Source organism: Phycodurus eques, chromosome 5 (genome assembly GCF_024500275.1).
Source record: "Phycodurus eques isolate BA_2022a chromosome 5, UOR_Pequ_1.1, whole genome shotgun sequence".
NCBI classification, from domain to species: Eukaryota; Metazoa; Chordata; class Actinopteri; order Syngnathiformes; family Syngnathidae; genus Phycodurus; species Phycodurus eques.
The window spans coordinates 29,212,256-29,240,224 of record NC_084529.1 but is presented as its reverse complement, the minus strand read 5'-3'; the positions used below and the strand labels follow the sequence as shown (position 1 = coordinate 29,240,224).

At 41.4% G+C, this 27,969-nt stretch overlaps 2 protein-coding genes across 3 annotated transcripts; one reads left to right on the top strand and one right to left on the bottom strand.

The window, feature by feature from the left end:
* Positions 1–13: 13 nt before the first annotated feature.
* duox (dual oxidase) lies at positions 14–23,210 on the bottom strand. 2 transcript variants are annotated; one of them, XM_061676978.1, is made up of 33 exons: positions 23,150–23,210; positions 22,976–23,059; positions 22,117–22,275; positions 20,663–20,850; positions 18,626–18,827; positions 18,217–18,383; positions 17,393–17,456; positions 17,049–17,145; positions 16,688–16,778; positions 15,497–15,599; positions 15,241–15,413; positions 14,982–15,157; positions 14,689–14,807; positions 14,465–14,602; positions 14,287–14,400; positions 14,002–14,204; positions 13,709–13,894; positions 13,420–13,645; positions 12,487–12,580; positions 12,233–12,408; positions 12,086–12,155; positions 11,911–11,952; positions 9,155–9,333; positions 8,851–9,081; positions 8,508–8,607; positions 6,440–6,489; positions 6,225–6,352; positions 5,941–6,094; positions 4,637–4,869; positions 3,424–3,582; positions 2,070–2,225; positions 256–384; positions 14–136 (listed from the first exon to the last, which is right to left on the bottom strand). In XM_061676978.1, exons 1-33 carry the CDS (start codon positions 23,208–23,210, stop codon positions 14–16), a joined length of 4,575 nt encoding a protein of 1,524 aa, XP_061532962.1. The 2 variants fall into 2 exon arrangements, with proteins under 2 accessions (XP_061532962.1, XP_061532963.1); XM_061676979.1 differs by having other exon boundaries at positions 11,911–11,949.
* A 1,237-nt stretch (positions 23,211–24,447) lies between these two features.
* On the top strand, positions 24,448–27,439 carry duox2 (dual oxidase 2). The gene is made up of 7 exons (XM_061676483.1): positions 24,448–24,594; positions 24,694–24,751; positions 24,829–24,963; positions 25,997–26,204; positions 26,275–26,489; positions 26,563–26,756; positions 27,428–27,439. The coding sequence occupies exons 1-7, from the start codon at positions 24,448–24,450 to the stop codon at positions 27,437–27,439; spliced, it is 969 nt and encodes a 322-aa protein (XP_061532467.1).
* The last annotated feature ends 530 nt before the right edge of the window (positions 27,440–27,969 follow it).

The window sequence follows — 27,969 nt, the reverse complement described above, 5'->3', positions numbered from 1 at the left end:
AAAAGAACATAATTTAAAAGTTCTCATAGTGGTGCATAAACAGTGCCTGGTCTCTCTTGTTCATGAGCTGACAGGCTTTCTCCACATTCTTGGTCAGTCCCGGTGGTCCACAGCTGAACACACCAATCTTGGACACCTGCAGGAAATAACCCTTATTCACACATATTATACCCTATCAATTACATGTGTTCACGCCTGTGCTCCTGGTGGGTAGGCGCTTGTAGGTGGACCGAGACCGGCTCAAAAAGGACTGACCTCCGGATGAACCTCCTGGAGTGAACTGAAAAAGGACACGAAGGGCGGCCGGCCAAAATGGGTAACAGACTTCAGCCCCGTGAACAGACTGCGGCTCCACACCTTCTGGAAGTGACGCTCACACACGTACTGTTTACAAATTCAAAACAAAAAAATATTAGCATCATATCCCAGCAACCTATGTATACAACAGCAAAAACTATCAAATCTGGTTTGTAATTTTAAATGCGGAAATCTGCTCTGAGGGTTCATGTCCTGTACGGTATTGCACTTGAAAGATAAATACGGGAGTTAAAGACAAGTGTAATGTGATATGAATACAGGTATAAGAACAACACATTTAAAAAAAAATGCATAATAAAATGTAAATTATTGTAGATATCTGCACTGTACAAAATTGACAGTGAAATTTACTATGAAACACTGAAGTCATTACTTGAATTACTTGAATGCCTGGATCAGACTACAAAACAAATTTCGTCTTTCACGATTGCACTTGCATGTCATACTACTGCCATAAAATCCGTATTTCAGTCAGACAGTGGCAACGCTAAACGACATGTATTCCGATACCACCATATCCCGTCTTTTACGATCACTGGGCTTAATCTTGTCCAATGAAACACTGTCGGTGAGGCGGAACCAGAAAACGTGTCACCGGCCAATGTGACCAGATACACCTGTTACTATAACGATGATAACAACAGTGGATCGTGCCAATGTATTGTATTGTGTTGGGGAAAATAAGAACAAAAAGAGGAAAAGCGCGGCGTCATCACCGGTGCTCGGGAGTGGGCTGTCCATTCAAGAAGAGCTTGAGGTATGTTCACGTGCTTTTAATACAATACGGCTCGCAAGCAGGCAATATAATGTTATTTAGCCTAGCAAGCTAGTGCTAGTACTAATGTTTGTGAGTAAATAAGATGGCATTCTGTTCAATCATGCTCTACATCTTTGGAAACATTGGTTCGGGCGTGTGAATGTTGACAACGACAAGCACGGGAGGCGATGCACCGGTCACAATAACAAATGAACAATCCTATTGGTCGACGGCAAAGTGCGCTGTCGGAGAGTTGTCGTTGATATGTCACACTACATGGAAAATATCCCAAAAATCAAACATGCTCGAATTTTCTTTTTGGTGTTGTAGGGCTATCGTAGGGCCAAATCATTGGTCGTGGATTATGTCAAACTACAAGAAGTTTTGTCGGTCCCGACAAAATATGTCGAGTCCGATCTGGGAAATCGCTCGCAATAGCTAATTGGGTCAATAGCAGGGTTAAAATCCTGTAGTCTGATCTAGGCATACAAAAAAAAAAAAAAAAATATATATATATATAATAACAAATAAATAAATAAATAACTTCAAATTTCCTGTGAGGGTACAGTTCCCAAAATGCATTGCGCCATGCAATGTTGAATTATTGCAGTACTGAAGACGTTAATTCCTGTCCTTTGTGTTTGCTCATGTAACCAGACTCACAGTCAAATCTATGGACAATTTAGTCTTCAATAAACTGTAGATTCGTGTTTTTGGAATGTGAGAGAAAGCCGGAGTATCTGGAGAAAATGCAGCCAATCGTAAGTTAGAACATGCAAACTCCATATAGGAAAGCCGGAACCCGGATTCAAACCCCCCAACCTCAAAACTACTGTAACCATGCCACCTGGATTATAATATGTATAATGTATATAGAGCTCAATAACAAATGTGAAAATATTGCACAACGAATACCCAGCATAGTTTTATTAGATTTTAATGGCAAACAGTTCTTGTTTTTTTCCTGTTCAATAAAGGTGAATGCTTAACTCACCAGCATGGTGGTGCGGAGGTCAAACTTCTGGGCCACCTGCGTGATGTAAGTGTGAACTGACACCAGCTCCAGTGAGTCCATCTCCTCCACCTCCTTGATGATGTCTGACACCCACTCAAACTGACGCTGCGTCCGCGTCACCCAGATGAAGTACACCTGGCAAACATAAACATTTTGTATCGCCAGCGCATACCGTCGCAGCATACAGCCAATCAAAATGCACACAGCTTTCCCTCACTCTGAAAAAACGGCCGTCATGCCACCCCAAGCCAAATAATTGCCGTATATTAATCCATCCATTTTCCGTACTGCTTCTCCTCACTAGAGCCGCGGGCGTGCTGGAGCCTATCCCAGCTAACTCTGGGTGAGAGGCGGGGTACACCAGCCAATCGCAGGGCACATACTGTATATAAAGCATCAAATATTGTGTTTTATATCAATAAACTCTATTCAATGTGTGTCCAATGTGCATATACAATGTGTGTCCAATGTGCCTGTGGATGAAAAAGCGACGCTTGTGACCAAAATGTATGCGAATAACACGTCCCTCGCTGGGTATGTTCAAATGAATGGCGTCAGCGAGATTCCTTTGAAAAATCCACAATCGTGCTTTTATTCTCACCCGCGTCCACTCGCTTTAGCAACCCGCCTCTTCGGTAACTATTAATCTAGGTTTTTATGGTTTAAGAAATGTAATAAAGTACAATATACTGTCAATACAGCATCAAACGCCTAGGTGTCCATATATCCAATTGCTCAATGTGCAGGGTCGCGTCTGCAACTCTTAGTTTTATGCGATGGTCCGGTCCAATTGGGTTCGACTGCATCGCTCATTGTGCGACAGGCTTAACAGGAAGTACCGGCGATGGGAGTATGTCACATATGTGCAAGTTATACAGTCTATGGAAGTCGAGTCGCCACTAAATTTCAAGCGAGTTTATTTTGTTGCGTCACCACGCTCCGTCTGTCAATATATTGTACGTCACTGGCATAGATAGATGAACAAAGATACATTATTTGTTGTACATCATTTTCTGACCAATTAAGTGAAATTTGATCATTTCCCAAAGCACACCTGACAAGCCATAAGTCATGTTGTACACTCTTGCTCAGCCACAACTTATATTGCGCTTTACCAACACCATCACGGTTCCCAAAACACTTTAGAGAGGCTCACACATTCACCCCGCACAAGTCGAGCTTCATGAATGCCTAGCCAAAGTCAAGTCTTTTATGAGTTTTAGCCAGGCTATTCCCAAATCCTAAACTTGGCGACTCGAGTCAAATCACATGACTCGAGTCCCCCACCTATTGTAGGTATGTCGACAAGGAAGTATTGAATGAGGAATATTACCTTTTGACACTGAATCTTGGACTTGATGGAAGACTTGAACACCAGATCTTTGAGGATGGAGGCAAACGGCGTGACACCGATGCCTCCTCCCACCAAAACAGACACCTTAAAGTCAGTCCATTCCTGGTGTCCCTCTCCGAATGGGCCATCCAGGTACAGCTGTGGTAAAAGGGGCAGAATACGAGCACTCATAATTACGTTCTACTACAAACAGCTTTCCTTAATTGAGTGTTAACTGTGTTGCCTTTTAAGTGACGTTTTGCAGATGGAAACACTTTTTCCACGCTTAACTTATTTGCAGTTGTTCGTGTGTTGTGAAAAGTAAGTACTCATAATTGAAAAAAACTGGTATCGGTGCATAAAAGCACAGGTGACTGTTGCCTGTTGTAGATGTGTCATATTCATCATTATTAATTGAGTGACATCACTTTTACAATTGCTTTCTGCAAACCATTTCCCCTGAGTGCAGCTGGTAAATGGCTGGTGACCCCTGCCCTACACTAATGTTGTCTAGGGTTAATTATTAGCCTCCAAGCTATCCAGTATTGGTAAAAGGGAAGAATCTCCTGATCAGTTACAGAATGAATAATCTTTTATCGTTATCCTATCAAGACATTTAGGTCAACTGTAATTCTTGCAACTTTGTGGGACGTTTCAGAATAGTTTGGGGAAGCCCCTTTGCTGTTCCAAGAAAAGTTCATGAAGGCATGCTCGAGGAGGTAACTCATCCTCAACAATGCCGTCAACATGATAAAATGAAATAGAATAACATTCATGAGAAAAAACAAAAAAAAACCACACATGTAGGATAATTTAGTCTGTTATTTTGGTCTAGTGTCACCATTGTAATTATCACCTTTGTGAGATATTATTTTTACATACATTAGGTATCTGCAGACTGTTTGCGATAAGTGCAGCTCATAAAAGGAAGTCTAGCACTTGAAAATGAAATTAGAGGCTGAACTGTTCAACATGTCTGGGTAAGATGAATAAATGATTTTGGGGATCTAAATAACTTAGCCCAACCCATTAATTGATAGCGAAACTTCTCCCACAGCACTTGTACCTCGAGTGTAGGGATTTTTAGAGGTGCTTTAAGTGGAAAATGATCCTACTTCTGCACACACACACACACACACACAAATAACTAAATTGTTTTAAAGCTCATGCAAATACTACATATTGGTAACAGTTTCTTTACTGTATGTCTTACCTTTGGATAGGCTCCAAACTCAATCAGACTTTCTTCACTGTAGAGCTCTCTGAGCTGGCTGGTCCAGGGCCCCACGGCCCGGATGTGCAGGCTGAGAGTCTCCTCGTGAGGGGCAGATGTCAGCGTGAACGGATGGTACTCATCTGTTCCCAACATCAGGCATGCAATGCGGACCCACTGGCCCGAACGATACCTAAAGCCTTGTGGTCGTTTGAACTCCAGATGAGTCACGCCTGCAGGGAGCACAGCCAAGGAAAGTTTCGTCAAGACAATAATTAATGGTGCAGTTTAAGTTTGGTGCCCAAAGCATCGGCAAATTAAGCACGGGCTTTGGGGCCCCCGTGACCACTAGAAGGCCCGCAAGAGCAAATAATTGTTGACAGAATTGGGAGACTTTTTGTGTGCGTGTATTTTGGGGAAAATAGTATTGAAGAAGAAGAGTGTAACATGAAAAAAAAGAAATCCTCATTATAATCACTCAAGGTAAAGATCAACATTGAATAATAAATAATCAATATTATTGGCAGAAATAGAGGGCCCCAAGTTCACAACACGCTTAGTGACCCATGGAGGTGTGGGTCAGCTCTGACTACAGTTCTATGAATTCCGAATGATTGCCAGAAGGCGGTGGTGAAAGCATTGAATATTCCTTCGTGCATGTGCAATTCGAGCATGCATACCCAAAAAGTCACGTGACGCCTCAATGACCCGGAACAGGTGTTTTGACACCTGACATGAATGGCGAATGGCACCCACGATCCTGTGAGACAAAACGCTGCTCACCACGCGGCACCGCAGAGAAAAAGCTGTGCAGATGAACGAACGCCTGTCACAGCAGCGAAACAAAATCTCTGAATTCTCACAGAACATAAAACCTCTGGCCTCCCCCCCACCCTCTCAAATGGAGGTACATAACGCACAAGCCACTTGGGCTGACCAAAATATGAGAGAATTTAGGACATAAAGAGACATCGGCACCGTCCGTGTCCAACCTCAGGCATGGAGGGCTGACTGACAATGCGTGTACCACACTGACACGTCTTGCCAAGGCAATGACGAGCAAGAACGCCTCGAGTGATACCCACTGCAGCTCTGCACCTGCCATGGGCTTAAAAGCGGCGCAGGTGGGTCACCGGGGCGTCTCACGTGACTTTTTTGTTATGTATACTCGAACAGCACATGCGCGAAGGGAATATTCAGTTTCAGCACTGCTTTCTGGTGGTCAGCAGGGATGAAATAGAACTTCTAACCAAGGAATTAAGGAGGGCTTATTGACATTGTGTAACAAACAGATTAAAGGTCACCTGAAGGCAGCAACTCTGCTCCGATAACAAGAATTTCCACCTTCTTCCTGCTCAGACTGATTAATTTGTCCAGCAGGAAGAGCAGTGCAGGTGGGATGAGGAAGATGTAGAAACGTGGTTCTTGAAGTAGGCCAAAACTGCCATGAATGATTGTCTGTTGGTTGTAAACATGCCAAAATCACAACACACGGAATAAAAGTGGATGCAGCTCCTCAAAATACTGACAGAAAAATATGTTTTGTGTGTGTGTTTTGTTAATTTGTCGAGTCGGGAAAAGCACTTACCAAAACATACACAACAATGTAAAGGTAATGAGTGATCCAGAACCCTCGGAAGCTAATGCGTCGAAAATGGCGGGAGGCGAAAACATAAATGAATGCCAAAGTGAAGAGAAGCAGCACACCGGTGAATCCTGAGAGCAACACAAAGTATGGAATCATAGCGCACTGTAACAAAAAGCATGCGTTCTGTGACATTTGAATCTACCACAATACAGTACCTGGAACAGTTTGAAAGAACCACCAAGACCACTTGGGAGGAAGTTCAGACCTGTAATGGGTGAACACACAATACATTAAAAAACATTTCCTCATAGAATGTATTTCAACGAATGAAAAGAAGCAATTTTAGTAGACATACTGTACATCACAATATATCTATACAAACCTAGATACCCTATTGGCTATGGGTATGACATCCGTGTAATCTTTTTTCCCCTAACCTGTCCTGTTCAGCTGCATGGCCTTGCAGAGTGGTGCATCTGTATGCCTTTTGTGCTGGAACAGTTTTGCTGTGCAACGAGAGTTTCACATACTCCCTCTGCTTAATTTTTAATTTTTGAATTATTCTAATGTTTATTGAAAATGCAGCCGAACATATCACCTCAACCTGTGAGTTGATATGTTAATATAACCTGTGTTGTTATTAGTGGTCCCAGCACAAATAATTCAAGCCTGTAGCGTGTCTATGGAACTTATTAGTGAATTACTACCACATCACATGCATGTTAGTCAACTGGTGTACGGAGTGGCTGAGCCGGCACATTGAGGAAGGGTGGGCCTGGCCCCCTACACCCACAAGGGGGTGCCAAACCAGGGAGCAGCTAGGGGGACATCATCCACTCCCCAGGACCCAGGGCGGTCGCCGAGCCCAACCAAAGCCCCCCAGTCCCAAAGGGAGGGGCAAGGGTACCGGACCACCAGCCCCCACCGGCCGCAGGGCCCAGGAGTCAAGCCAAGAGAAATGTGAATACCCACCATCCATCCTATTACTATGGTTACCAGTTCCACGTAATCTGACAAGACGCATCATAAGCAGGCGTATGCCCAGACACTTTGAGGGGCAGGTTGCTCAAGCCAAAACGAGGGCAGTCAATAATACAACTGTTAACAGATGAGGTGACTGTTAACAAACGTCAGGTTTTTGTGATATACAAAAACAAGGTAAATCAATTGAAAACTTTTTGTCCCCACTACCAGTTAACCTATAACCTCTACAACTTAATTGAAACAAAAATTAGAGAGGGGAAGTAAAAATAAACTGAGATAACATGGATGCACAAGTGCACACACCCTCTTATAAATGGGGATGTGGCTGTGTTCAGAATTAAGCAATCACACTCACACTCATCAGGTCAGCACACCACCATTTAAAGTGCATCTGATTAATCCCAAATAAATTAAGGTGTGAGAATATGTACAATTCTCCCCATACTCAAATAAATGCTCCTCAAATAAAATACTTCGGGGGGAATTGATGACACAGATGGTAATTTTTTTTTTCTGATATATCGAGGAATGAAGTAAAAAAGGGCTGCAGCTAAAAAGGCACTTTTTTCATCCAGGACAAAAGGGCAATTGCTTGGGCATCACTCGGGGTCTATGTGTGCACGTGCCTGTTCAAAAGTGTCTTCTTCCCATGACATAATCGCTTCACTATCAATGATCTTGCGATTGGTAATTAGTGGTTCACAGTGGTAAACTTAAAACGGAGGTAGGTTAGTAAAAAAAAATACAAAATAATTGTTATTATGAAATCAATTGTTGTTTGTTTGTATGTGCCCTGCGATTGGCTGGCAACCGGTTCAGGGTGTACCCCACCTCCTCCCCGATGATAGCTGGGATAGGCTCCAGCGCTCCCGCAATCCTTGTGAGGATAAGCGGCTCAGATAATGGATGGATAGATGAATTAAAAGCCCAAAAATGATTAAAGAAACACATGACAAACAACACGGAAGACTATGGGGGAAAACAAGACGACAAAGGATGTGTAACATACAACAGTGACAATGAACTGACACACACTGGGGAAAAAAATACAACTAAGAAAACTAAATATAAGCAAACTGACGAGACAATGAGGCACACCTGAACAAGACAAGTGGCTGGAGGGAGCTGATTGGGTGACACAAGTGACGAGGCGGACAAGAACAGATCATGACAAAAGTGGCCCTTAAGCACAAATGTTTGACCACCCCTGGTGTAGTTGCTTGATTCTTACTATTCACACCATCAACTCAAGGCTACATGTAAAATGTAAAGAATGAAAAAACAAAGTTAAAACATTACCCATTGTTAGTCAAAACCTTTGGGAACAAACAAGCCAGGATGTTGAGATCACTGATGGAGAAGATGTAGAAGTTGACCACATGGCCCAGGCTGTGAACAACTACAAAATATAACTTGTTTTTGTAAATAAGTAGATTTAGTGCAACTTAAGTAAACACTACTTCCAAAAGGTCAGGGATCTTGGGCTTTGGAGTGAAATTTCCAGATGAACTTAAAATGCACTATTACCGTTACAGGTGAGGTTTATAGTGCATTTTAGGTTCATCTGGAAATTTCACCTGTAAACTGAATATTCCTAACATTTTGTGAGTATAATATCATACTGTATATACTGCCTGGTAACCTGTGAGGACGACGGCGGTCGAGGCCATGGAGCGATGAAGGTCGATGGCGGCATCGAAGGGGATGTATCGGTTCAGGAAAGTCTCCCTGCACAGCGTGATGAGGTTGCGACACACTGTGAGGAGCATGTAGGGAAACAGAAAGGAGATGGCGGCCGCTGAGCCACGGGACACCACCACGCCCACCACTGAAGTCTCAGGCATGCCTGTTGACATGGCTTGAAAACTGTAGTCTGAGGAACACATTTTAATTTAAATAAGGCCTCATTATGCATCTACAGCACGGCATAACAGATTTAAGCTTACAATAACATCTCTCGAGCACCACGCCGGCGGTTATGCTGTAAACCACAATGAAGCAGACAATATGCCGGCGGTAGTTCTCAATGAATCGTTTGAACTGTTGGATCTTCTGCCAGATGGGGCTTCTTATGTAGTGGCTGCGCTTGGGCTTCACATACACATTGGGAGTATTTAGGTAAAACCTGTAATGGAGCAAATGTATCAATGCCATCAAAGTTGTGTTTAACAGTTCTAAATAAAATGGTGCCTTGAGATACGGGTTCAATTTGTTGTGTGACCACACTTGTAACTCAAAACAATCTCACATTATCTTTTCCCATTAAAATGAATGGAAGTGCCATTAATCAGTTCCAGCCTTCTCCGAAAAAATCATTGTCCTGTGTAATTTCATGGGAAAAACAGTACTGCCTAACTTTGTACTTTAGAAAAACATACAGTGTAATGAGCGGCACGGTGGCCGACTGGTTAGAGCGGAGGACAGATAATATAAGAGTGTGATTACTGTTATATTGTCTGTCTACATGTGTTGATGCATCATTTGTGTTCAACCAGTTGGTTTAAGGGTTGTAAACACCACAACGTAGATGCTATTTCGCATCAGCATTAAGCTAGCAGATTGAAAGGCTAAGCTATGTGGTTGTTTTAAATACACAAGGTGTGACTCTTTTTGTTGTCTCGTCTGACAGTAAACTAAGTGGCTGAAGTGGCAATAAACAGTTTGAAGCCTATTTTTTGAAGAATTGTTTGCTATTTGTCAAAGTGATGCTTACTGTGAAGTGAGTTGAGTTCAGTACAAAGGTGGCAAGTCATGAAGTATAAACACTTCATTACCTTAAGTAGACATTTGAGGTCCTGAATCTATACTTTACTCCAATGTTTATTTTTCAGCCGGCTTTATACTTCTACTCCTTACATTGTCACGCAAATATGACAATATTTAAAAAAAACATTTTTAGCATTTCCTGCCGACACGCTGCTTACACAGAGGAAAAGCGGACGTGGCTGAGGACAGGGGAAGGGTGCGTGAAGGAGGACGCTAAAGCCACGTCCCCAGTAGGAATATAGTGCTGGGGTGTGCATTGTGCAAAACAACATCGGTTTGGCTAAAGACTCTCCTACAGAGAGACACGCTTACGAAGCACAGTTTAAGCTGCAAGCTGTCAGTTACGCGGAGGAACATGGGAATCGAGCAGCCGCGAGAGAATTCAAGATCAACAAATCCATGGTTCGCAAGTGGAGGAAGCAGGAAAACGAGCTTCGCCAAGTCAAGAAGACGAAGCGGAGTTTCCGTGGAAAAAAAAGAAAAACGAAACGCGGACACAAGGCAGGGGGGTTTAATGAGCAAAGAACCGCCGGGAGAAGCGTCTCACGTCACCATTCGACTGAGGGCAAGTGAGGAAGCTTGCCATCATTCCGGGAGGCTTGACTAAGGAACTCCAACCGCAGGACATCGGTGTAAACAGGGCGTTCAACGTGAAGTTGCGAGCGGCGTGGAAGCGATGGATGACAGTTTTACTGAGACTAGGAGGCAGCGCCGGGCGAGTTACGCCACAATTTGTGAGTGGATCGTGGATGCTAACATATCTGCTGGCACTGTTGTTCGAGCTTTTGTAAAAGCCGGCATCATTTCTGAGGAGCCGCACGGCAACGAGACTGACTCGAACCTGGCGTGTTTGATGGAGAACTTGCCCAGCTGTTCATTTCGGATACAGAACATGAGGACTTTGATGGATTCGTGGATGAGGATTGATCAAAAAATAACGTGAGTACATTGTTAAATACGTCAATAAAGTACAACCGAACTCAGTTTTGCTCCCGCTGCCTTTTTAAAAACATTGTTTTAGCGTGCATGCATGCTACCGTATGTTTTAAGCTAGCGTATGTTTTACCATGCGTGTGCCCAATAATACGGTGCGCCTTATGTACGTGTTAAATACAGAAATAGACCCCGTAACTGAGACTGCGCCTTTTAATACGGTGCGCCCTATGGTCGTGAAAATACGGTAATTACTTTTGGACAGTTTTCTCATTTTACATCTGTTAGCCTCACAGACTCCTGCAGCAAAGTTTGAATGCAATAAATCTTACAATAAAACATTGACAACATGCCACTGAAGTTTGACTGTTTGCACTACTGAAATACTTTGGGTAACTAGCCAGCATATCTTTGCTCTATGAAAAACACGTTAATGCTCAGTAGTCCTAGTACACATGGGTCTTTAATCTATTTTCTTTGTAGGCCAACTAAATGTGATCATTTTCAATGGGCATACTGTATATGCAGGTGAAACAGGTAGCCTTCAACGTAACATTTAATATAACATTATAGTCATTATGGCCTTTAGAAAAATGTTTTTGGAAGGAAGTGGGGAAGTACCCAATAGGATGCAGCCCAAGCTTTTCTCCTAATAGATTTTTTTTTTTCTCCCTTGCATTACTTTTAATTTTATACTTTCATTTTGAAACCATTAACACTTGAGGAAAAAGCTTGAGTAGACACTTCAACTTCTACAACTTATACAACAAAGTATTTTTAAACCCTAATATCTATACTTCTATACTTGGATGATGAACGGGAATACTTTTGACAACTCTGGTTCACTGCCACTATACAGTACAGCACTCGTATCCAAGTCAAAGCAAAAAATTGTCAGAACGACGGCTCGTGTCTCGAAGAACTCGCAAGTCACGTCACTTGCATCTCAAGGCACCACTGTTATTATTTGTATATTGTTATCAATAAGGAAATGTGCACACACTTTTTCCGTCTGCGGATATCCAGTCCTTCTGCATTGTCACTGCTGTCATCAACAATGAAAATCATGTGATTTGTCATACACTCTTGGAAGTACTAGACATGGTGCAGTATGTAATGTATCCGTAGATTTTGCAGGTAATTAATTAGTATATGTTTTCTGCATTCCTGTCACTTACTTTCTCACTGGGCAGATAAAGGAAACTCTCTGGTCGCGATCAAACAATTTCTTTCCTCGATTCTCCACGCCTGCATTGGCAACATACTAGATTAATCAATGAGCATGATGATCGAGGATTGAGAAAAAAGACAAAACCTCCTTCCACCTTTAACACTGAGCTGGGCAAACTGCAGCTCCCTCTCATGGTCCCGCAGGAGGAAATGGAAGTCTTCCCATGTGATATTGTCTTTGTTATCAAACCCCGCTGCCTGCATCATGGCTCTGATGGCGTCTTCCGTCTGACGCTTTGACAACGCACCGTTGGAGATTTCGATAAAGGACCTTTAAGTGAATCAAAAGGCGGACAGCAAAACATTACATGAAGAGAACCCCTTTTGAAAAATTAATTATTGGTCAAACCTGAGCATCCTGGCAAATTCTTCTTTTAATAAATAACCATTTCCGCTGATGTCATTCATGGAGAACATCAGCTTGGACTTTTCCTCAGGGGTTCCTGTGCAAACATGTACTGTAACTCACAATAGTACCTTATTATCAACACCTCATCAGCAGTCAGGGAAATCAGTCAGTCTTAAGGAGTTATCTCATCTACTTACAGTTAGGGTTGCAAAATTCCAGGAATTTTCAAAGTTGGAAACTTTCCATTGGAATTCATGGGAATAAACCCGGATTTACAAAATTGAAGGTTGGCTCTTAATAGGGAACTTAAATATAGTTGTAGAAAATATATTATTCTTACTTTAAGAATGTGGTTATTACTGGTGGAGCTAAGAACTCAACTACATCATGCTGATAGTGTTTCGAATAATGTGTCCTCTGGTGTAGCTGAATAAGGTAACCAAAATATTTCCAACATATCATCCCTGTTGGGTGGAAACTTCATATGTGCAAATATGGTCAAGTTCATATTTTTTCACAAATGGATATTATTGGTCTGTCTTCATGTTTTCTGAGTGTTGAAAATAGCTTGAAAGCCAAACTATGAACTCTCTTGGCCAATTGAACTGAGACAGTCAGAACTGGTCAGTCACGAAGGTAAGTGTGTGCAGGTTTATTTCCTATTATACTGATTAGTCAGCTCATTGCTTTATTTATTGCATCAGTTATGACTCTAAGACTTTTCAAAAAGAGTATGTGCAGATGATATAACCACAGTTGTTTGCTTTTGTAAAGTATTAAAGGCTTATGATACGGACAATATGTTACTACAATAAGCTTATCTTAGTAAGCAGAATGTTTTGAATCCTTTGATCACATGATCGTAGGGGTTTTAAAATGATCAAACTATCTAATATTCAGTTATACTACTGTTTTTGGTGTCACATGGATTACCTTTCATAAAAATGACAATGACGTCAAGAAACTCCTGGAAGGAGAGGTAGCCATTGCCATCTTTATCAGCCAGCGTGAACATGGAGTCCACAAATAAGGAGTCAGGCTTGAGGCCCAGCGCATCGGCAAACTCTCCTGCTGTCAACTCGCACTGCAGAACCTCTTTGGCCTTCTTACAGGAAACACCGTTCATGTCCCCGGCATCGCACTTCTCTATTTCCAAAACCTGAGCCAGACAAGGAGTGTCCATCATTATACCATATTTTTCTTAGCTACCTAGCAATCTTACCTTGGAGAAAGCGTGTCGGATGAATGTTTCCACAATCTGCGCCCTTTGCTCTCCTGTTAACGCCTCCTTCAGAAGCGCCTTCTCACTCATCTCCCTCAATCGAACCCCGTGCCTGTCGTCAGTCACCTCTGGGTGCAGACACTTGAGGAATGCAGCACGTCTGCTCTCGTCATCGAAAAATAGCACCTGGAATAGCAAAGGGAAGCATAGGTGAAAACTGGTGGAGAATATTCCGATGTTACAGAAGAAACCTCTGAGACTGTTCCGATCCCTTGCTGATTCCGGCTACTTACTAGGTCGTATTCTTTCGGCACTTTGAGCAGTAGAGCTTTCTGATTGCGGTCATTTGAGAGGACCACATCATGGCAATGCTGTTTGTTCAGATTCAAGCAGCGGAGAGCAGATCCAGATCTGTCCCATATCTGCAACTTCCTCTCTTCTATGACCTCTACACTGACGGGATGCAGAGGCTTTTTATCGTTCTGCCACTCATAGGCTAGGGAGGGGAAAAACATAGTATGAGAGAAGTAGGAGCTAGTAGCAAGTAGCAACACAGGAAATCCGACTAATATTCATACCAGCGAATCCTGAAGCTATTGTCTCTGTACTTGCAATTGGGCTCCCTCTTTTCTGGAACTTTGTGTAGCGGTACTTGCGGCGATACGCCACCGTACAAGCCACTAAGTAACTCACTGAGAATGATGATCAATATCAGTACGGTGCAATAAAATACAGAGGTGAATTTATGATACTGACCAACAGGAAAGAGGAACAGAATGACAATAAGTATCCCAAAGCCAACTTTACTCCCATCAAAGTAATTGAGCTTGGTGGCATTAGTGCAGGGATGGAGCATTGATGCGTTCAGCTGAGTGGGTTGAGGACAAGGATTACCTAGGGCCAACAGTGAGATCATTCTATGTATTCACTCACTTAATATCGTATTCACGTTGCAGTTTGTGGTTAAAATCACAATTTACCACTCTTCCAGAAGAACACACTCTTTTGTATGTCCGAATCCTCTGCGTTGATGACTGCCACAAGGACGTCATGAAACGTCACGTTGCGGATCTTTTGGACGTCATCATCTGAGAACAATCTGAGAGAACATAACTTTCAGTAAATCTTGATGATGATGACACACAGCATGGGCGACATCATTTGAGCATGGATGTCTTAACTCATTCACTGCCAGCCTTCCCAGTTAACATGGATATTTGACTTCTAAAGCTGTCAATGGCAGTGAATGTGTTAATTAATGGGAGGAGCTCACCCGTTCTGTTTGTTCTCAAACCAGAAGCGATCGCCATTTCGTATGCGTTCAAACTGGTCCAAGATTATAGCGGAGAAAACTGGACCTGGAGCCCCCGTTGACTCTAACAGTCCTCCAGGGAAGAGCTCGAGTTTGGAGATATCGCCATCATAAATTTGTGCAACTTCTCTGAGCAACTGTTAAACAAAACCTCATGTTAGTCACATTCTTGATGCGTATGTTGGATTGTTGATGATGAAATGAACATTCTGGATTTTACTTGTGGGTTGGTCCTGTTGAGCTCAGGATTAATGTCTTCAAATTTCTTTACAGGAGGCAGACTCAGTGCTTGTCTGACCTCCGTGTAACTGCGAAGGCCAAAGTCTCTTCCTCTCTGGACAGTCAGCGCCACCAAGTCCGTGCGAGTGAATTTAAGAGGTCCATACATGAAGTCTGTCGGAGATTAGATCCAGAGTGTTTAAAAATGTGTTAGTTAATGTAGGTTCATGATACATGGAGTTTTCAGGGTGTATAACCTCTTAAGTCCTCCACAACAATGTGGTCAACGTCCTCTGCAATCTGAGAGGTCATGCCCATGAGGAGGTCATCCACATCCTGGCTTCTGTTCACATTAATCTCCTGATGACAAAATGTCGTGGGCATAAAAAATAAATCTGACTCTCCTCTAACAGCCTTTAGATAATAGCCAATACTGTAGCACTCCGTTTTGATTGACACAGAGAGGTATAATTTCACGAATGTTCATTATTGCGCTTGTAGTTTACAGTAGTGTAGTACCAGTACTGCATACATCATAGTGAAAGGCCTTTCCAATACAGTGGCACCTTCAGATATGATTTTAATTTGTTCTTTATCTTAGATCATTTTTTCCCCATAGAAAAGAATGGAAATGCCATTCATCTGTCCCAGTTTCCCCCCAAAAAAACATTTTACAATGTGTTTTTCAATTAGGAAAATAGCACCCGACAACATTATACTTTATAAAAACATTCACGTAGTGATAACATAATTAAATACAATGTGAAGAATTAAACATTTTGCATCATGAATAATTTAGTGCAGTTGGTGTGTGCAACTTAATTACGCAATACAATACAGTAATGCAGACAAACGAAGAAGAGTTTCACTCAACTACTGTAGTTTACTCAGTAGTTGACTCAGCAGTAATTAATATTACTTGTTTTTTGCAGAGGGTAAAAGAATATATGCCTGAGAGTATTGTTATATTATCTGTCTACATGGGTTGCTGCACCGTTTGTGTTCAAATATTCATTCCTTAAAGTTTTATAACACTGCCACATGGATGCTATTTGTTAGCCCGTCTATAGCATTTCACATTATATGTGGGCATTAAGCTAGCGCATTTAAAAATTATGCTTATTTTCAAGAACACAATGTGTAATTCTCTGTGTTTTATGTTTAGTTTGACAGTTAAGGTTAACTAGAAGTGGCATTAAACAGCTTAAAGCCTCTTTTCTGTTTCCCTATGCCAAAATGTTACTTGTTGTGAAGTGAGCTGAGTTGTTTACTGCCCCAATACCTTATCTTAAATTGTTGCTCACAAGTCGGAGAAAAACAAATAAAATAAATTGGCTGAATGACATCTCGTATCTCCCAAAATCTTTTGGGTCACTCGTACCTCAAGGCACACAACTGCATTTTGAGGGTAAACTGAGCAGTGTGACATATGCAGTATGTAGGCCTACCTGACGTTTCCAAAAGCTGTTACAAAGTCGCAAGGCTGATGATGAACTGCCATCAGTGTCGATGATCTTTCGGAAATGGCAGGTTCTGTTTCTGTACAAAAGAAAGCAGCCATTGAGCATGTCTTGAGAGAAATAACAATTTGCAGTACAGTGAAACATTGGTTAGTACTGCTGCCCAGAAAGTTCCAATTTGGATCTTGGGGTTTGCATGGTTTCCGTGTGTCAAGAACAGGGGTATGTTAGTTTTCATTGACAAATTGGTTCCGTGGCGGCACGGTGCCAACTGGTTAGAGTGTCTGCCTCACAGTTCTGAGGTCTGGTTCCATCATACAAAAAGGAAGTGAATCGTAAAAAAAAATACCTCATGTAAACACCGGGGGGAGCCATAGTGATACCTAATCTCATAGCGGCAGCCTGGAACTCAGGGGAGATAGCTGGATCAACAAACTTCTGATAACCTGCACAGATACATCAAAATGTAACGTTATAACAAAAGACAGTATTCATATTAAAATAAGCAACGATAAAATTATGACGAGCACAGTGTTTTAACTTCCTAACTGTGAGTGCTCATTCAGTAGAGGAGAACGATTTTGCTGACACAGCTCAAATTTGTCCATCAACTCGCACAGACTTGAGGTCACCAGTGCATTACTTGCTGTTATCCGCTTGTTTGCACATTCTCTCTCTCTCTCTCTCTCATACCTGGGTAGGGCGGAATGGTTCTGTCTCCCAGGTATGCTGGCAGCCATTCGTAAAGAGCAATATTCTGTTTTTTGGGAGATAAATAATTATTGTTATTGTAGGGAAAGACTTTTATTGTCACTGTTCAATCACAAGCTTTCTTTAAGCTTATTTTATTTTTTAAATCTAAATTGTGAACTTTAAATAGCAATACCAATTTTTTAGGATTTGATGCATCACATTGCCAAGACCCACACAGTACACACACTCTAAAATGTTCAAATATAATGAAGTGTGTTGTTTTATACATTTGCAAGTTAAAAGTAACACACTAAATATAAAGTCAAATTCTCTCTTAAACTCTCAATCTAACTATCGGGTGGAACAGTGGACAAATGGTTAGCATGTCTACCATTCAGGAGGTTCTCGGTTCAAATCTTTCTCTGGGCACTCCAGCTTCCTCCCACATTCCAAAACCATGCATGTTGGGTTAATTGAAGACTGTAAAGTGACCCTAACTGTGAGCGTAAATTTGTGTTTGTCTAAATCATATATCATCATATAATCACATGTGATTGACTAGCGACCAGTCCCTCGCCTCAAACCCAAAGTAGCTGGGATAGGCTTGAGCTCACCCACCACTCAAATGAGGACATGCGCTACAAAAAACTAATTGAGCAATATATTCTAGTTGTAAAACATGTACACAATTTTTGATACAGCTACTGTACTAAAGTAATGTAGTGTCCGGTGAGTGCAAATACACAACCACCTAAAATTGATACAAGCTTGTTTGTAAAATCATCTCTTGCATAGAGAATGGATTCCATTGAGACTTTTCCTACCTGGAATGTGGCCACAACTGTCTTCCTGACATTTTGAAACAACTCCTCATCTGACCACTGTGGGTGTTCCTCACGCAGTTTGGAGGCCAAATAGTTGTGGTAACGAAACCAGATGATCCCCTCCGCTGCTGTGAACACATTCTCGTTGGCCCAAGCATTTCCCAACTCTGGACACAGAAGTTAGAGGTTTTTTTTTTTTAGCTCATTCTGATACCTTTACACGAACTCTACCAAAGAATACGGAACACAAAAATGCCCCCAAGTTCACCCTTATCGATGATATCACACAGGTACTTGAGTACAATAATTCACTATTTGACAGAACCCCCGCCTCTACTCCACTTGACTGATCAACACGTTTGACAATGATGTTAAAAGTAAAGGTTAAAAGTGATTAAATACTTCTTACCATAGAGCCCCTGAGGTCCATGATCACCTGTTGTGGGGTCAGCAGCGCTCCTCATGAAAGTGTGTCCGTTCGCTTGTCTTGGCATGTTCCACTCCAAGCCGGAGGCCAGCAGTCCATCAGAAAAGCTTCTCAGGGAGTCTGACCAGGAAGTGGATGGGCCATAGATGGAGCTGCCATCAATCCAAGTTGTGACCGTGTTGACCTTCAAGAATAATTGTTTTTTGTTTAGAATACAGTGGATAAAGACTGAAAAGTGCATCCATACCAACTTGAGTAACAATGCAAACAATTAATCATCTGTATTGTATTTTATCCGTGCATTTTCAGAGTTCAAATACCCTGTTTTTGTGAAATAAATAATGAACAGTTCCATAAACCTAGCAGTGTTGGGAAAGTTCATTTTCTACGCGAACTAGTTCAAAGGTCAGTTCACCGATCCAAAAATGAACGAGTTCAATTCATAATTAAAATGTTTAACTAAGTTCACGCATACAAAAACGAACTAGTTCATAGTTGTTGTTTTTTTTATATGTTGCTCAGGGGCTACCTCAAATGGTATTTCATTTCCCCATTGTTGCCACCCATTCAGCTTACACAAGTAGCCAGTTGCAGCTTTCACACTACAATCTCAAAAACATGAGGAAAACCTATTTGAATTGTCTTTTTCAAAATGAAAAATCAAAACAAAAACAGGACTTTTGTCATCAATGTGCAAATAAAAACATTCAACACAGAATGACAGGAACAATCCTGAAAGGACATTGATAACTGAAATTCCATGCAGCTCTGGCTGACTGCATAAACAAAATATTTTACCTTATCTAGTGTTATATTACAAAGCAAAATAAATTCCATATTATGACAGTGTGATTGTAGAGTGTTATAACCAAAGAACACATTCTTTCCCATTTACGGAGTGTCCTTGAACGCACCTCGCACATGTAAACATGAACGGCGGACGCACCGATTCGGTTGCCGAATCAGAATCAGAATCAGAATCATCTTTATTTGCCAAGTATGTCCAAAACACACAAGGAATTTGTCTCCGGTAGTTGGAGCCGCTCTAGTACAACAAACAGTCAATTTACAGAACACTTTGGGGACATAAAGACATTGACAAAAAACAATTGTGCAAAAAGATGCAGAGTCCTCTAGCACTTAGAGCAGTTCGACATTTAACCCCCGACATGTGACAATGTGTTCAGACGGGTTTTGTCCTGGAAGTCCCTAATAAAACCTGGCACTCTTGAATGAAAATTAACCTTCATTGGAAAACAGTTCGCAGATTCCAGAATGAGCGCATCCTCAATAATGTTCATCAGGCAGAAATTAACTGAGTTCAATTCACATTCACCCAAAATATGAACTAGTTCATCAACTTTCGTTTATTGAACTCTTTCAGGTACAACACTGAAACCTAGTCAGTGTTCGGACTGAAGCTTCAGGCTACTGCTAAAGAGCAAGAACATGTCAGGAAAAGACTACTGGAACAGCTTAAATTTTGGGGTTAATCAAAAGCGCTTTAAATGGTTGCAGTTGTAGTTGACTGCGATCTTACGAGTTTGATTGTGATTTGTTAATTCTGAAGACAGCTATAACCCAGTTATGAGGGTGTGCTCACTTGTGCAACCACATTATCTCAATTGTTTATTTTTACATCTCCTAAAAAAAAAAAAGCTTCTTTTGTTCCACTGAGTTTCACAGGTTACAGGTCACATTAACGGTGGAAACATTTTGAATTCATTTATCTTAGTCACATTTTTTTATGTGGTCAATTTTTTTTATATCACAAAATATTTCATTTGAACAGGGATTTGTAGACTTTCTGTATGTGAAATTTGCTCTCTAAATGTATCCCATGACAGTAGTGATGCACACAGTAGAGGATGGGGTGACTTATAGCCCCTTGGGAGCAGTTCAGAGTTTCAGGAGCTCGCTCAAGGGTACCCCAGCGTAGCAGCCTCTGTTATTAACCACTTGGCGAAGACTGCCCCTGATATTTACATCCCAAATATCAACTAATAATTCTAGTATCACCTGTGTACGAGGGTTGCTGGGACTCTGGCCTGTGTCTTTGTCCCATGGTCCTCTCTGGAAGGGCAGCAGAACTTCACCGGTGCCATGCGGGTCAAAAATGGGGTCGCCTTTAGGTACTGGGATGTTCATAAATTCAGGTGGGCACCCAGGAGTCCGTGAGTTAGTGATTTCAAACGCAACATGATAACCTGAAAAGTAAATCATTTGTTCAGGGCGCATATAAACAAAAAACCATTCACACTCACATTCACACCTATGTACAATTTAGAGTCTTCAACTAACCTACCATGCATATTTGTGGAATGTGGGAGGAAAGTGGAATACTACACAGACACAAGGAGAACATGCTAACTACACACACAAAGGAAAGAGCCCGGATTTGAATCCACAACCCCAGAACTGTGAGGCAGATAACCAGTCGTCCACCGTGCTACCTGTTATAATACATCGTATATGAAAATATTCTGTTTTCTGTTTCGAGAATTTATCAGTTTGGTCTAAGTATTAAAACTACTGTACAGTATTTGCAATTCCATCAAATGTAGGATGTGCATGCTGACATGCTGTTGCCAGGCAGAAATACCAAAGAAATAAACATATGAAGAACTGTGCTGCTTAATGAAATCATAAAGTACGACCAGCTACGATTTAAATACGCCTCCTATGGGCTATATAAGCGGCATCGGGATATGACGAAAAAATGTCATAACGTCATCAGAATGTCAAAAGCACACAAGGAATTTGTATCCAGTAGTTGTACGACAACAGACAGCCATTTTGGCCTTTTTTTTTTTTTAATATACTTTTAAAAATTAAACAGTGAATGTTTGTCTCAAATGCTGCACGATTTCTTCTTTAACCGTGTTAAAACCCATAAAGCAATGACATTATTCTTAGGGCCCAACAAATCTATGCTTTCAGAACAGTTTGGAGAGTGACCCTTTTCAGTTCCACCATGGTCCATAGAGGCATGGATGGATGAGTTTGCCGCAGAAGAACTGGACAGAACAGAATTATTTTATTGGGGAATGTGGGAGGAAGACGCAGTACCGGAAGAAAACCCAAACAAGCATGGGGAGAACATGCAAACTCCAAACAGTATGTATGTATCTACGTATGTGTGTGTAGATAGCTAGCTAGATAGATAACTAGCTAGATAGCTAGATAGATAGCGAGACAGATCAAATTGAATGATGGAACAAAGTATTTGTGGGATTATGAGGAAACACCTCATTCTGTCCTTATCACTCTTGTTTCCATTTACAAATAGATTAAAACAGTTAACAACCCGGAACTTCCTTGTTGGTGTGACGTAGCTGAACAAACTGCCACCTAGCATTGTGGAGGAGGAAATAGTTTGGCTAAAAAAAAATTGAATTAAACTCAGAGCATGTTAACAGAAATCTCACAAGGATAGGTGAGAAAAGGGAGAGATTCGATTAATGTATATTTACCAAAAATCAAAGCTAACACGGTGTGGTTTCTAATGGAGGCCAACCCAGAAGGCCCGGCGCTGAGAGTGCGGCTCAGGCTTCTCGGATTGGGCAACTCGTGCTCAGCTTGGTAGACGCCATCGCGGAAGTTCGCGGGCACGAGCCGCACAAGGTGTGAGCCTGTAGGAATACAAACATTGATGGCAACCACATTTTTGTTGCTAAATTTAGCTAATTTTTAGACTCTGCCAGCCAAGCGACTGAGCTACTTTTAAAATTTCAATGGAAACTTTTTACAACTTTTGAAAAGTGACTCCTAAACTGTATATTCCTCCTTTTAGTAAGTTGTTTTGCTTGTTTAGAAGTCCAGTTTTTGCGCGCATTTTCGACACAAAATGATTTTCTCTGTCACAGTCTGAAATACCCATGTCTCGTGTGGCGAGCTGTAGAAATACGTTGTGGATTGCTACATTATCTTGACGTTGAAATAGCTTTGACAAACAGTACTGGTGGAAGTAACAAAGTACAAATTCTTCTTTACTGTACTTAAATATATATTTTGTTTGTGCGTGTGTGTATGTGTGTTTTATTTAATTTTCTAATACATTTATTTATTTCCTACATTTGAAATTGTGAGATTAAGCAAACCTATATTTCTTACAAATAAAAACTTGGTGGTGAACTAATCTAATTTGATGTATTAGGAAGCTTTTTTTTTTTTTTGCTACGATGGCCGGTCAATTTGAGTACAATAAAGCCACGTAATGTGTACGAAAGTGCGCAATGACATCGCAATGACCGCATTGACAACGTCATTTAGCAACAAAACACCAAGTCGGCGCGTACCTTGAAAGCCGAGCTGCCAGCTAATTGGACTCACCGACTGCTCCACGTTTAGGACATCCTAAAGTGTTGTACCAACCGTCAAAGCGAGGAACTTCCCACGTTATTTCCCCACGCGAATCTGTTCAAATGCAGCCAAAAGCCGTTTGAATCACCGAGCCGACGTTGCCCACGCCGGGCTCGAACTCGGTTCACCGCGTTGTCTACTCACCAACAACGAGCAGCAAGCCGAACACTGCACAAACACTCCAAACTGGCTGACGCAAGTCCATTGATGCAGAGAGGCTCCTGAGCTCAAGTCTGCAGCCAAGCCGTGGAACACTGGAGAAGTGGAGATAACATTTGATCTCATTTACCTCCTGCAGGGATTGTTAGTGTGCAACTTCCTGGTACTTGGATGACTTTTTATTTCTATGACGGGTAAGTGTTCCTACAAGGATGTTGCTGTGGCTCATAAACTGTCGCAATCATATATGTTTTATTTGGGTGACGACACGATTCTATTGTTATTGAACACAATTTGCTTACATTTTTATCAGTGTAAATGCTCATCTGCTCAAGTTGTATGATGTATATAATTCTTCTCTAATATGCATGTTTTTCAATAACATTTACCTCCCTTTACCTATTGATCTTGTGGATCATATTCAAGCTTGAAGTATACTAGCAAGAAAACACTGCATTTGTCTGCTACAAGCAACAACAAAAAAAGAAAATGTACAGTACATCACAGACTGTTTGCTTTGGTCCTCCGTATGTTTCCAAAGGCACATATTTTTCATGAGGAAAGTCTCACCCCATAGCACCAAACAAAAATGTCTCAACAAGTGTTTATATATATATATATATATATATATATATATATATATATATATATATATACTGAAGTAATGATGATCTTGTCCCAACTTGGTGATAAATCTTCTTACACAGTATAAAATCAGGTTCTCATTAGTTGAACACAATGCTGATATGCAGTACTTATAAAGATACATTATTTGTAGAAAATTAAAAAAAAAAAAAAAAAAAATCCCAGACCAAGTAAGTGAAATAGGATCATTTCCCGCAGCACACTTAATGATCTGTCCCGACACGATGGTTACAAATCATTGCTCTATGGTCATTTATTTGTGAAGCGGTCATGCTTACCCTGTGTGGAGGCTGAAAGGTGTGGAGCAGGTTGATATGCAATGCAGGAGTAGATGAGAGGTGGGGAAGTGCCCTCTGCCTCATCACTAACATGTGACCTGGAATTCCCAAATGGGGCTGGTCGTTTGCTCTTTATCTCACCTCTTTCCCACTTTTCTCCAGTCAACCCATCCTGTTCCTCGTGTATAAAAGAGGTGCATGTTTCCTCGTGTGTGACACAGCTGCTTCAGTCCTCTTCCACGATTCAGGTTTGGATACAACAATGTCTTGATTTCTTGTTTTTCCATCTTTAACACAGCACTGAGCCTTTCCCATTCCCCTTCCCAACTTTTGTCTGCAGCCACAAGAGCCGAAGTCAAGATGACTTTCTACGACAACATTTATCCTTTCTACCACATGCGAAGGACGTCCTTCATCTTCAGCGGTCACTTGTTCACCGTTATCGTGTGCTTTCTTGTGATGACGCTCTGTCTGCTACTCATTCTGCCCGGGATTCGAGGAAAGTCGGTGAGTACAACCCTCTCACATTAGTCCGCAGCCTTAAAATCACCATATCTGCAAAGGCTTGAAACATTTTTCACTGTATGCCTTTTTCTATGCAATCAGCGGCTACTGTGGCTGTTCAGGATCCTTTTGAGCTTAATTATCGGTGCCGTCATCGTGGGTGAGTCCAGTGCTTTTTCCCCAAACTTCTTAATGAATCCCATATTTACATTTCTCCTCACCTTTCTTTTCCTGCAGCACTCAACTTTACTAACAATTGGGCTGAAGCCCGTATGACGACAAATGCTACCTACAAGTCTTTCAGCAATGCGGTGGTTAACGCTGACATTGGCTTACATGTTGGCCTGTATGGCATTAATGTTACACTAAAAGGTGAGTTACGGCAGCTCTTACAAATATCATGCCACATATTCATATTGACACTCTGTATTGCAGCGATTATGCTTAAATCGATTTAAATTTAAAAAAAAAATACAGATCCTCATCCTAAATAAGCCTATATTTGAGTGTTCTTTTAAGGGATGGGCACAAGCACAGAGATTCTCTTGATTTTAAATGTAATATTATTGTAATCGTCTGGGGCATTATGCAATGCTTAAACATTAGCCCTGTGGTAAAATATAGAAAAACAAACAATTTACATAAATAATGATTCCATTAAAATGTATTGCAGGTTCAATAAATAAAATATTAAATGCAAATTTATAGTGTTTAAAAGTTAAATACATCTGAACGGTACTTAACAAATGTACTTCACTGGGTTAAAAAAAAAAAAAAAAAAAGGTTTCAGCCACTGTAACTTGCACAGTTTGAACATTTGAATCAGTGATCCTTTGGCCATAGCACAACTGCCTCACAGTTCTGAGGACCCGGGTTCAAATCCGGCCGTGCCTGCGTGGGGTTTCTCCGGGTACTCTGGTTTCCTCCCACATCCCAAAAACATGCACGGTAGGTTAATTGAAGACTCTAAATTGCCCATAGTTGTGAAAGTGAGTGTCAATGGCTGTTTGTCTATATGTACCTTGCGATTAGCTGGCGTCCAGTTCCGGGTGTACCCCGTCTCTCGCCCAGAGTCAGCTGGAATAGGCTCCAACACGCCTGCGACCCTCGTTGAGGATAAACGGTATGGAGAATGGATGGATTCTTTGGCATACCACTGGAGGGAGCCCTCGTACCACTCATGGTACGAGTACCAATCTAGGAATCACTGCTGTGGTCACTGATAGTGTAGTTGTACATTTGCCTGGTTATTTATGGTTTCAAAATTTACGTTGACATACAAACCTGTCAAAACCTATGAAAATGAATGTTAAAAACTGTCAATTCCAGTTCGCCAACACTACACTAACAACGATATTTCAATTTCAATCACCGTGATGCAAATATGCAAGTTTTTGCTCTGCAGGAAATCCTGTTGTCCAGTTAAATGAGACGATCGACTACAATGAGATGTTCAGCTGGCGTGATACTATTGAGGAGGAATATAAGGAAGCGTTGGCAAAAGGGCTACCGAATCCAATCCTGTACATTGCAGAGAAATTCACTCTCAGCAGCCCGTGCGGCCTCATCTTTCACTACAGACACTCTGGGCGTTACGCATCCGCAACTCTCTGGTATGTAAATATGAACTTGTGATTTCCTAATGGTTAACTGTTGCGGAAATTAACTGGATGTTCAAACCAGGACGGCATTTTGCTGCTGGATGCTGGCCAACATCCTTCTCTCCATGCCAGTCATTTTATACGCCGGCTACATGATGCTGGCCACAGCCACCTTCATCTTCATTTCTACGGCCACCTTCACCACCATCATGCATGCTTCCCAGTGTGTTTTCTCCATTGGAGCAGTCTCTGTTGAAGTTGAATACAGCCTTTCATTTTGGCTGGCTCTGGCTACCGGTAACTATTAAAAGTCTTGCTTTCAGAATTCATTACTTTTGATACATTTCTACTAAACCGAAATCCTTCCCAGGTCTGCTGTGCACCGTCATCGGAGTTCTGGTGGTGATAATGAACTTTATGGTACCTGAGAAGATAAAGGAGGTTTTCAGTGTGGCTGTTGACAGTTATGAAGATGAGGACATTTCTTACGGGCAGACGCACCGGAATTCTGCCTTCCTTGATGATATAACAGTCTCTCCATGCACATTCAGAGAGGTCACAGTGGTCAGTATACTGTCCAATCAGTTCATATACAGTATTTGTCTTCTTCTGTTAATGTCAGTTCTACTTGACATTTGAAAAGACAACTGAATTAGAAAAAGACAAAGAGCTGATGAAGATCGAACAGAGTAGAACCGGTTGTAATGTGTTCCAACATAATCTCACGGAGATCAAATTTACACCCACAATTGTGAATAATTCGGCCGCATTTTTATTTGTTGAGCGGGTATCTTCTGGTTGGAAGCTACACAATGTGGCAAAGGTTTGGAAGAATTTGTGTGAGGCCCGCAGCACAGAGAGTGACTTGTTGGTTCCAGTGACTTCACTTGTGCATTTCAGTGACAGAGACTCTCCAAACTTTGCTTTTTAGCCATAGGTCATTATAAATATGGTTGAGTGTTATTGTAAAACAGCCATTACATCTGCAGTATTGTGCACAGCGCAGTCCACCTGCGATTCAAATTTCAAATCACAGCAACACGAGACACATGGCAACAAAAAAAGTTAAGCAGCTCTCAATATGATGCAGTGCAGTTCTACACCCCTGTAAACTACAGATACTGTCTAAATATATTGTTAATTGTTTCATGTAATTGTTCAGTGTCAGTCATTATTTTCTTTGTGAAGAAAGAAAGCAATGACTGATACAACATCCTTTTGTTTTTATTTTTCAGGAACATGTATGAGTCCCTCTCAGCAGCTTTCCCAGTCAATACTTGAAGATATACTGAGTGTGTTGCAGAGAGAATGTTGAATGTCACTTCTGACTGCATGCGATTGGCTGGCAACCAGTTCAGGGTGTACCCCGCCTCCTGCCCGATGACAGCTGGGATTGGCTCCGGCACGCCCGCGACCCGCGTGAGGAGAAGCGGCTCAGAAAATGGATGGATGGACTTCTGACTGCACATATGTCTATGTATGTTTTTATAGATTAGTGGTTTAACTTGACTGCATTTGTAAATACACAATTATTTTGTATGGGATCCATGCACTGTCGTGTGAATAAACACAGAACTTTTGTTTTTGTTTTTTTTAAGTCTGGCATTAGCCTATATTATTATTTTTGCTGGACATGAAAGACTCAAAATGTGTAGATCCTGTAGGATTGGGGCAAATATATTGCTAATGAAACACAGTATGCTATATTTCCTGTTATGTATTGAAGCAAGAATATACACTCTTGCTAAATACAGTTGTGATTCATACAGCTGGGATT

What these genes read in the sequence shown, in the direction of transcription:
- duox (XM_061676978.1), bottom strand. Translation starts at nt 23,210, where the DNA reads ATGGACTTGCGTCAGCCAGTTTGGAGTGTTTGTGCAGTGTTCGGCTTG. An exon ending in GGTGCTCGAGAGATGTTATT is followed by an intron (nt 9,082 to 9,154) that starts GTAAGCTTAAAT and finishes TGTGTTCCTCAG; the next exon opens with ACTACAGTTTTCAAGCCATG. An exon ending in ACCTCCGCACCACCATGCTG is followed by an intron (nt 385 to 2,069) that starts GTGAGTTAAGCA and finishes ATTTGTAAACAG; the next exon opens with TACGTGTGTGAGCGTCACTT.
- duox2 (XM_061676483.1), top strand. Translation starts at nt 24,448, where the DNA reads ATGACTTTCTACGACAACATTTATCCTTTCTACCACATGCGAAGGACG. An exon ending in TACGCATCCGCAACTCTCTG is followed by an intron (nt 26,205 to 26,274) that starts GTATGTAAATAT and finishes TGTTCAAACCAG; the next exon opens with GACGGCATTTTGCTGCTGGA. An exon ending in TTGGCTGGCTCTGGCTACCG is followed by an intron (nt 26,490 to 26,562) that starts GTAACTATTAAA and finishes AATCCTTCCCAG; the next exon opens with GTCTGCTGTGCACCGTCATC.